The 11,196-nt window shown below is 46.6% G+C and overlaps 1 protein-coding gene across 3 annotated transcripts in view; it reads right to left on the reverse strand.

Moving 5' to 3' along the window:
• Positions 1-7,758, reverse strand: part of GXYLT1 (glucoside xylosyltransferase 1) — a 69,349-nt gene extending 61,591 nt beyond the window's left edge. For all 3 annotated transcript variants that reach the window (XM_054024483.1, XM_054024477.1, XM_054024493.1), the window contains exon 1: positions 7,451-7,758. In XM_054024483.1, the coding sequence (XP_053880458.1) occupies positions 7,451-7,668 (218 nt within the window). In that variant the 5' untranslated portion in view covers positions 7,669-7,758. The remainder of the gene's footprint in view (positions 1-7,450) is intronic.
• Positions 7,759-11,196: the final 3,438 nt, after the last annotated feature.

Raw genomic sequence — 11,196 nt, forward strand, 5'->3', positions numbered from 1 at the left:
CTAAATTAATTCTTTGCATTGGTCTTCACTGCAGAGGATGTGAGGGAGATTCCCACATCTGAGCCATTCTTCTTAGGTGACAAATCAAAGGAATTGCCCCAGATTTAGAAGTCAATAGAGAAAGTTTCAAAACAAATTGATAAATTAAACAGTAATAAGTCACCAGGACCAGAGGGTATTCACCCAAGAGTTCTGAAGGAACTCAGATATGAAACTGCAGCTCTACTAATGTGGTATGTAACCTATTGCTTAAATCAGCTTGCTTACCGGATGACAGGCAGATAAGAGGGAAGGTCCTCTCCTGGATCAGTAACTGGTTGAAAGATAGGAAACAAAGGGTAGAAATAAAGTTTTCACAGTGGAGAGAGGTAAATAGCGGGGTCTGCCAAGGACTTGTATGGGATCTGTGCTATTCATCATATTCATAAATGAACTGGAAAAAGGGGTAAACAGTGAGGTGGCAAAGTCTGTAGACAATACAAAATTACTTAAGATAGTTAAGTCCAAAGCTGACTGTGAAGAGTTACAATGGAATCTCACTAAACTGAGCGACTGGCCAACAAAATGGCAGATGAAATTCACTGCTGATAAACGCAAAGTAATGAGCAACAGAGGGTCCTGTGGCACCTTTAAGACTAACAGAAGTATTGGCGCATAAGCTTTCGTGGGTGAATGCCCACTTCATCAGACACAAGTAATGGAAATTTCCAGAGGCAGGTATAAATCAGTATGGAGATAATGAGGTTAGTTCAATCAGGGAGGGTGCGGTGCTCTGCTAGCAGTTGAGGTGTGAACACCAAGGGAGGAGAAACTGCTTCTGTAGTTGGATAGCCATTCACAGTCTTTGTTTAATCCTGATCTGATGGTGTCAAATTTGCAAATGAACTGGAGCTCAGCTGTTTCTCTTTGGAGTCTGGTCCTGAAGCTTTTTTGCTGTAAGATGGCTACCTTTACATCTGCTATTGTGTGGCCAGGGAGGTTGAAGTGTTCTCCTACAGGTTTCTGCATATTGCCATTCCTGATATCTGACTTGTGTCCATTTATCCTCTTGCATAGTGACTGTCCAGTTTGGCCAATGTACATAGCAGAGGGGCATTGCTGGCACATGATGGCATATATAACATTGGTGGACGTGCAGGTGAATGAGCCGGTGATATTGTAGCTGATCTGGTTAGGTCCTGTGATGGTGTTGCTGGTGTAGATATGTGGGCAGAGTTGGCATCGAAGTTTGTTGCATGGGTTGGTTCCTGAGTTAGAGTTGTTATGGTGCGGTGCGTGGTTGCTGGTGAGAATATGCTTAAGGTTGGCGGGTTGTCTGTGGGCGAGGAGTGGCCTGCCTCCCAAGGTCTGTGAAAGTGAGGGATCATTGTCCAGGATGGGTTGTAGATCACTGATGATGCGTTGGAGAGGTTTAAGCTGAGGACTGTAGGTGATGGCCGGTGGAGGTCTGTTGGTTTCTTTTTTGGGCCTTATAGCAGGAGGCTTCTGGGTACACGTCTGGATCTGTTGATTTGTTTCTTTATTTCCTTGTGTGGGTATCGTAGTTTTGAGAATGCTTGGTGAAGATCTTGTAGGTGTTGGTCTCTGTCTGAGGGGTTGGAGCAGATGCGGTTGTACCTCAGCGCTTGGCTGTAGACGATGGATCGTGTGGTGCGTCCGGGGTGGAAGCTGGAAGCATGAAGGTAGGCGTAGCGGTCGGTGGGTTTTCAGTATAGGGTGGTGTTAACGTGGCCATCGCTTATTTGTACTGTGGTGTCTAGGAAGTGGACCTCTCATGTAGATTGGTCCAGGCTGAGGTTGATGGTGGGATGGAAGCTGTTGAAATCATGGTGGAATTCTTCCAGGGTCTCCCTCCCATGGGTCCAGATGATGAAGATGTCATCCATGTAGAGCAGGCAGAGAAGGGGCGTGAGTGGACGAGAGCTGAGGAAGTGTTGTTCCAGGTCAGCCATAAAAATGTTGACATGTTGTGGGGCCATGAGGGTGCCCATAGCGGTGCCACTGGTCTGGAGGTATATATTGTCACCAAATTTGAAATAATTGTGCGTGAGGATAAAGTCACAGAGCTCAGCAACAAGTTGTGCTGTGTCATCATCAAGGATACTGTTCCTGACAGCTCGTATTCCATCTGTGTGTGGGATGTTTGTGTAGAGAGCCTCTACATCCATGGTGGCTAGGATGGTGGTCACCAATGCATTGTAGTTTTCTCAGGAAATCAGTGGTGTCACGGAAATAGCTGGGTGTGCTGGTGGTGTAGGGTCTGAGTAGGGAGTCCACATATCCAGACAGTCCTTCAGTGAGAGTGCCAATGCCCGAGATGATGGGGCATCCAGGATTTCCAGGTTTGTGGATCTTGGGTAGTAGATAGAATAACCCCGGTCGGGGCTCTAAGGGTATGTTGAATTGTTCCTGTGTTAGTGTAGGGAGTGTCCTGAATAGATGGTGCAGTTTCTTAGTGTATTCCTCAGTGAGATCTGAGTAAAGTGGCCTGTAGAATTTGGTACTGGAGAGTTGTCTGGCAGCCTCCTTCTGGTAGTCAGACCTGTTCATGATGACAACAGCACCTCCTTTATCAGCCTCTTTGAGGCTGCACATTGAAAAACATAATCCCAACTATATGTGCAATCTTGGAGTCATCATGGATAGTTCTCTGAAAATATCTGTTCAATGTGCAGCAGCAGCCAAAAAAGCTAACAGAATATTGGGAAAGGGCTAGTTAAAAAGACAGAAAATATCGTGTCACTATCTAAATCCATGGTACACCAACACCTTGAATACTGCACGCAGGTCTGGTCACCTCATCTCAAAAAAGATATTAGAACTGGAAAAAGTAAAGAGAAAGGCCACAAAAATTATTACAGGTATAGAACAGCTTCTATATGAGGAGAGATTAAAGAGACTGGGACAGTTCATCTTAGAAAAGAGATGAGTAAATGCTTCAAACAGGTCAAAAAGATACGAGCTTGTTCAAGAGCCAGTATCATCAATAGAGAAACCCCATTCCTCTACTGACTGTAGCAAGAGTGTACTCTGTCAAGAAGTCACAGGTCCAGAGTTGATTAATCCAGTAGAATCAAAAAGAGCATGTTGGATTTGGCTATCAAAATCTCAGACATTTTCATAAGCTGAATGCACTTTCTATATCTATGGACATATGCCAATTAGATTATAGTTATGGTATTGAAAAGACTAAACAAGAACAATGGATGTTGGCACAAATCCTGCTACATCAAGTTTAACAGGACCAAACCTAAAAAGGCTGAAGAGAAAAAAAAAGGTCTGAAAGCTGACAAATAGCAGAGCAAATACACACATTTAAGTGCCCAACACAAAGGCCCTCCAGAAAAAGAAGCCTGTTTTATTTGTGAAATGAACATACCATCAGAAGTATCAGAGGGGTAGCCGTGTTAGTCTGTATCCACAAAAACAATGAGGAGTCTGGTGGCACCTTAAAGACTAACGGATTTATTTGGGCATATGGTTTTTTACCCATGAAACCTTATGCCCAAATAAATCTGCTAGTCTTTAACGTTGTTTTTGTGGATACCATCAGAAGACCTCCATGAAGTTTCTACCCTTGGCATTAAGAGTCAAGTCTGCCAGTGTGCATTTCAGCTGAAAGACCAGCACTTGCTTGCGAAACTAAGTGCAGGGGACATAGTAGCCCAAGAGGCAAAGTATCATGCAAGGTGTTTGGTATCTCTCTACAAACAAAGTCACGAAGAAGAACACTGACAGAGAAAAAACAGATGATGTTGCATGGGATTCCCTCTGGTGAACTACCTGACCAGATACACTGAAGAGACAAGACTGAATAAAGGAATGGCTTCAGTATTTAAACTAGCAGATCTCATAAGGCTCTACATAGCTAGATTAGAACAGCTGGGGATGATACTGGCTGGGCACATTCACAGCACTGAACTAAAATCCCATATTCTTTCACACATTCCAGATTTTCAAGCATGCAAAGAAGGCCTTCAAACAGGATATTGGACATGCCCTCCAAAAAGCATATGAGAAAGACTGTGACAAAGAAGCACTTCACCTGTCCCAAACAGCTAAAATTATTCAAAGAGACATGATTGAAATGAAAACAGTTTACTGGATCATCTGACACAGGATACTAAGCAAAATCTATGCCCAAGTCACTGCTGGCGCTGATGTCCAAGGTATTGGATGGTCCAAAAACATTAGAACTCAGTCAGAACAAGTTTCCATTCATCCAGCTATCCTTACTTTGGCACAATAGTTACAGTACAATAGCAACATCCATCGCTGCGAAGGAACAAAAAGTTTGTACCACAGCTAAGCTCAAGAAATGCCTTTACAACAGAGACCCCCAAAGTATGGGGCGCACCCCCTAAGGGGGTATGAAGGAACATCCGGGGGCCATGGTGGGGCCCAGGCTAGCCCCCACAGGGGCGGGGAGGGAGTACCAACCAACTCTGCTCCAGTCCTGCCCCCAGCCCCGTCCCCGAATCCCAGCCCCGTGCCTGGCCCTGTCACCAGCCTCGACACAGCTCTGCTCCTGATCCCATGCCAACCCTCAGCCGCTGCTCCATTCCAAGCCTGGGGCCAAGGCTGGAGGTGGAGCGGCACCTGGCACCTGGCCCCAGGCCCAGGCCGCAGCTGGTGGTGGGTCTGGGGCTGCAGCCAGGGGCCTTACCCTTGTCCGCATCGCCCCCTCCCGCTGAAGCCGTGGCCCCACTCCTGGCCCCAGGGAGATGGGGGGGATGACCCTCAAAAATGTGGGGACCACCACTTTACAATCTACATTCATTTGACGCTTCATGCAGAGACATGAAAAAACAAGCTAGTAGATACCTTTTTAAAAACTTTGATTGTCCATGTCCTGTGACAAAGTGCTAGCCATTTCTACCAGCATGGCAAACAGTGCATGCCAACACTGAAGAGGAGAATGTAGTCTGTCCTTTAAAGCATTGTGGTGGCCTGTTCGTTACTGTGGCATAGACAACATAGTCCATAATTCCAGCTCCACACAGCAACAGACTCCTTCCAAGGAATTGGGATATTACTTTTTCAGCATTGCAGTACTCAAGTGGAGGGAGTTGTCCATGGAATTCCCACCCCAGACAGACTGCAGCACCAGTGAAGAAGACTATATCATTTTCTGAGTCTTACACTATTGTGCCTCAACTGACCTTGAAGAAAACCATTGCTCCCATCCTTGCTGCAAATGCTGAAATCAAGACTGACTGCCAACTGATTACCCAAATCCTGCAAGAGAAGAATGCTTCTTGCCTTACTTATTCAAGCCACCCACAAGCCTGGATACCTTCAGTGGAGATCAAGCTATTTCCTGGGAAGCTTACCATGCCAGCAAACAGCCAGTGCCAGACATCACTCAGGTCATCACTGCACTTCTTCCCCACTTTTCAACTGACTTTAAGTCTGTGACAATGATTCATCACACCATGGATGTATACCACATAAACCATTTCAATCATAAATTCATTTAAAACATCAATGTCATTCAACAGACCTTCACCTCTGTGCCAAGAATTTACTTACGGCATTCAATGCACCTGCACTGTGCTTTGCCAAGAATCCTTCTACAGAGGTACAAGTACATCCTTATTTCCCTTAATGTTACTAAATTGGTCTAGGAGAGAACTCTATAGTGGCCCCAGAAGATAGGTCACTACTCTGTTGGGGGAGAAGCGGGGCAGCGTTTAGAGCAACTGAAATTAATGTCAGTGGTATTCTTTTGTGGTCACCAAAATGTTGAAATTATTATTAATTTTATTAATATGGGTACCACCAGACAGTAATTTAACCATGAATTCCTTTATTAAATAAAAAGGACAAATAGTATTTATACAATTGCTCTAAATGTCTAAATAATAAGCAATTACTACATTCATACAGTAACAAACATGCATAAGCATTTGATCAGAATACTCACGAAAGGATCAGTCCCGGGGATAACCCTCTTATCCTGGCTTGCTCCAACATCGGATAGGATCGGCTAAATACCCCTATCAAGCCTTGCTCCTTTATAAAGTGCTAAAACAACTGATGCCATATTGACCATTATTAGCTTAGCTTAAAACAAAACAAAACAAAAAAAAAAAACAGGTTTTGGCCTGTTTGGGTATGACCCCTTTCTTCGCCTTGGCTAAAATAACATATGGTAGCTGGGACTCTCTCTTAAATGTATGGATCTTAAAACTAGCTGCACCTAGCATTTTATCTTCCCACAAAGGCCCATATTTTAAGATAACAGAGGTCTGTGAGACGACATTAAACATTTACCACATTTAAAAAACACTTCTCTTTGTCTGTTAGAATCAGTTTATAAACAGTCTTCTATAATTTATAGACCCTTTACCCAGAAGCCTCCTTTTTGTTTTATTAGTCATATAACAAGCTTAGCATCCTCTGAAAACTTGTCTTACTAGATGCCACCTTCCTCTTACCTCATGAGCCTATTTTTCAAGGCCTTATAAATTTGCTTAACCACCTACACAAGCTACGAAGCACACATATTTTCCTATCCAAGCTAAACTAACCTTACCTCTTCCATCCTACACCCTATAAAATTACTATAACTTGGCGGTTCTCAAACTTTATTACGCCACAAACCCCTTCGGACAATAAAAATTACTATACGGCCCCAAGAGAAGGGACCAAAGCCTGAGCCCTGCCACCGCAGGTTGAGGGGACACAAGCCAAAGTGTGAGCCCCACCATCCCGGGTGGGGAAGCTGAAGCCCAAGGCCTTCAGCACCACGGGTGGGGGGGCCTGTAACCTGAGCCCTGTCATCCAGGCCTCCGGCAGTGGGGATTGGGCTTCAGCCCCAGGCCCCAGCAAGTCTAACACCAGCCCTGGGGTCCCACCCCCAGTTTGAGAACTGCTGCTATAACTGTGATGGGAGAGAAGCTACTCCCCCCCTCCCCTTGGGGATGTGACAGCAGTTTGTACAGAGACACCATCGCCGTGTCTCCTGGGTGTCCAGCTGGGTCCCAGTCCCGTGCGGGGCAAAGACCTTGGCTAATCGTTCCCCTCACTCTGGGGGGCTTTTCCGCCCTGCCACGAGGAGACAAGCCAAGCCGCGGCACGGCGGGATTGGTGCATCTCCCGGCTGGCGGGGGACAGGGCCGGAAAAGTGCATTCAAAACTGTCCTGTTGAAAAGCGGCTCGATCGCAGCTGGCGGCGTCCCCTAAACCCCGCGCTCGGGCTCCCAGCGGCCCCCGCCAGGCAGGAGAGCGCCGCTCAGGCCGGGGCTGGAGCCGCACAGCTTTGGAGAGACCCTGGAGCGGTCCCAGCGCGGGTCCTTTAACATCGCTACGGCGTAAGGGAAGAGGGGACGGCGCGAGCCCGTCCGCACGGAGCCCCGCACACCCGGGGGCTCTTCCACACGAGCCCCGGCAGCACCAGCCCTTGAGCCCGGCCCCTCCCCGCGGAGAGGAAGGGGCCAATCCGTACCTGTCTGGCAGCTCCGGCTCCCCGCGGCCTGCGCTTCCCGCCGCCGCCGCCACCCTCCCGCCGCCGGCGCGCTGTCTCCGGACGGGAGCGGCGGGGTCTCGGGCCTGCGGCTTCCCCCAGGCAGGCTCCTGCTCCAGGGCCAGCTGGCTGGAGCCGTAGAGCAGCGAGCACAAGCCACAGCCCAGGCACAGCAGCGCCACGCGCACGTAGCGCCGCATCCTCCCCGGCGGCCGGGGCCCGACCGGCAGCGCGAGCCCCAACGGACACGGCGGCAGCGCGAGCCCCGCGTTGGGGTCACTGCAGCGCTGAGGTAGCAGCGTCCTCCGTGTGGGAGGGGGCGGGGCTGGGAGGAGCCAGGTGCCGAGGGAGGGGGCAAATGGGGGAAAGCGAGGGCGGCCCATGGTGGCGCCAGGCAGGGCGAGGTGATGGCGGGTCGGCAGGAGGAGGAGCTGCGGTACAAGGGGGCATTGGAAGAAAGGGAGCCGTGGCAGGGGCAGTAAGACACGGGGGCCGTTTGCACGGCGCTCAGGGGGTGTGTCTCAGCACCCAACGTGGTGCGTTCAAAAGCCTTGTTAATTGCTGCAGCATTAAATAGTGGCTGGTTTCCAGTCTAGCAGAGTCGGAAAACAGTGGCCGCGCTTACAACATACAAAGTAAAACAAAAAAAAAATCGCTCCTCCCCTCTCCCTGACTTGTAGGTGAGGCTAGCAGAGATGATCTGTCATTGGCGGGGGGGGGGGGGGTGAGGGGACAGAAGTTTCCTTGGGTGGTTGCTTTCATTGCTGCTGTTGTAGTGAAAGGCTGATCCTGTTTCCTTTAAGGCAAAAAGATCACAACTTTTGTCTTGCAAAGTAGCTGCTAGGAAATTACAGACGCAGCACACAAACCTGAACAGCCATTCAGCCTTCATTGGGGGGGGAGTGTGGACTTAACTCAATGCATAGTAAAATCCTAGTGAAGACAAAGTAGATTTTTAGTTTTTACGGGAGTTAGTAGGTCATCTAGCAAAAAGAAGAACAGGAGTACTTGTGGCACCTTAGAGACTAACAAATTTATTAGAGCATAAGCTTTCGTGGACTACAGCCCACTTCTTCGGATGCATATAGAATGGAACATATAATGAGGAGATATATATACACACATACAGAGAGCATAAACAGGTGGGAGTTGTCTTACCAACTCTGAGAGGCCAATTAATTAAGAGAAAAAAAAACTTTTGAAGTGATAATCAAGCTAGCCCAGTACAGACAGTTTGATAAGAAGTGTGAGAATACTTACAAGGGGAGATAGATTCAATGTTTGTAATGGCTCAGCCTTTCCCAGTCCTTATTCAAACCGGAGTTGATCGTGTCTAGTTTGCATATCAATTCTAGCTCATTGTTGGAGTCTGTTTTTGAAGTTTTTCTGTTGTAATATAGCCACCCGCAGGTCTGTCACTTTTTGCGGATACAGACTAACACGTCTGCTACTCTGAAACAGGTCATCTAGGTAAACCTTAGGTGCCCCTGGCCTCTATTCTTTAACTCAACCTGCTAACACGTGTTAAAACTACGAACTGCCTTGGCTTCACTAAATTTTACTGGGTATTAGCTAACTTGGGTTAAGAAGACATCCTTTTTCCTAGTGAATATTCTCCCTGAAACCTGACAATCTTTTATTAATGTTGGACTAAGGGATTACTTTCAGCTTGCTTTTCACGGTCAGGTAAAGTGTTAGAAAAGGTGGCTTGCTCAGACAGACTTGTATTTGACAGAAGGCAAAAAAGAGGAAGAGAGGACAGAAGAAAAGGTGAGAAGTGGCAGACTATGAAGTGGGTAATACCAGGCAGGTGCACATTTGAAGTGTGTTCAAGTTTCAGCACAATCCAATAAAGGTAATGTCATCTGGTTTCCTCAGTCTGCTCAGGATATCTTTCATGCTCAGAACAGCAAAGGCTTTGATGCACCCATTTGATACAAAATTGCCAATCTCAAGCATTCAAAAATCAAACAGGCCACCCAAAATAATGATATTGGCTTGAAATTTTTGAAAATAATACATTTTTAGTTCTTTTTCTGTGCCTTTTGGTTTTTGATCCTTTAGGGTGCACTCAGGTCACAAGCTTTCCTCTGCAACAATAACAGTTATAAACTCAGGGTTTTTTTAAATGAAAGCTTGGATTCCCACATAATCACATGACTCCGGGAACTGGGATTTAAGGAAAAAACACCAAATATAAAACTTGCAAGACATTTGGTGTGCGTATGTGTGTGTGTGCGTGAGCCATGATGGTTGTGGCTCACTGACCTATGGTGATCAGTGTGACAGGTTGGATCACAGAAACCCCCTTGGGATCTGCCACCTAATGTACTAAGGCTACATCTACACTACAGGGGGGAGTCGATTTAAGATACGCAAATTCAGCTTCGTGAATAGCGTAGCTGAATTCGACGTATCACAGCCGACTTACCCCACTGTGAGGACGGCGGCAAAATCGACCTCTGCGGCTTCCCGTCGACGGCGCTTACTCCCACCTCCGCTGGTGGAGTAAGAGCGTCGATTCGGGGATCGATTGTCGCGTCCCAACGGGACGCGATAAATCGATCCCCGAGAGGTCAATTTCTACCCACCGATTCAGGCGGGTAGTGTAGACCCAGCCTAAGACTACCTCTGCTTCTGTTTTTCCTGCCAGCTTAGGACGTTAGCACCCTGTCTTGCTGAGCCAGACACTTCCGTCTGCTCCAGCACAGACCCAGGGTCTGAATTACTTGCCCCAAAGCTGTAAGTTTACCTGAAAACAGCTCACAGAAGAATGCTTGTCTATAGCACTTAGATGCCCAACTCCCAATGGGGTCTAAACCCAAATAAATTCGTTTTAACCTTATGCAGAGTAAACTTATACATTGTTCGCCCTCTATAACACTGATAGAGAGATATGCACAGTTGTTTGCTCCCCCAGGTATTAATACATACTCTAAGTTCATTACTAAGTAGAAAGTGATTTTATTAAATACAGAAAGTAGGATTTAAGTGGTTTCAAGTAGTAACAGAAAGAACAAAGTAAGTTACCAAGCAAAATAAAATAAAATGCGCAAATCTATGTCTAATCAAACTGAATACAGATAATCTCACCCTCAGAGATGCTTCAGTAAGTTTTTCTCAGACTGGACACCTTCCAGGCCTGGGCACAATCCTTTCCCTGGGTACAACTCTTGTTCCAGCTCAGGTGGTAGCTAGGGGATTCTTCATGATGGCTCCCTCCCCCCCTCTGTTCTCTTCCACCCCTTTATATATTTTTTGCATAAGGCGGGAACCCTTTGTCCCTCTGGGTTTCCACCCCCTCCCCACTGGAAAAGCACCAGATTAAAGATGGATTCCAGTTTAGGTGACATGATCACATGTCACTGCAAGACTTCATTACCCACTTGCCAGCACACACATATACAGGAAGACTCACAGGTAAACACAGCCATCTGCGGATAATGGGAGTCATCAAGATTCCAAACCACCATTAATGGCCCACACTTTCCATAATTACAATAGGCCCTCAGAGTTATATTTCATATTTCTAGTTTCAGATACAAGAGTGGTACATTTATACAAATAGGATGATCACACTCAGTAGATTATAAGCTTTGTAATGATACCTTACAAGAGACCTTTTGCATGAAGCATATTTCAGTTACATTATATTCACTTATCATGTTTTTATAAAACTATTCCAGTTACATTATATTCACTTAATATCATGTTTTTATAAAACCATA

This window comes from Malaclemys terrapin, chromosome 1, assembly GCF_027887155.1.
Source record: "Malaclemys terrapin pileata isolate rMalTer1 chromosome 1, rMalTer1.hap1, whole genome shotgun sequence".
In the NCBI taxonomy this organism is placed as follows: domain Eukaryota; kingdom Metazoa; phylum Chordata; order Testudines; family Emydidae; genus Malaclemys; species Malaclemys terrapin.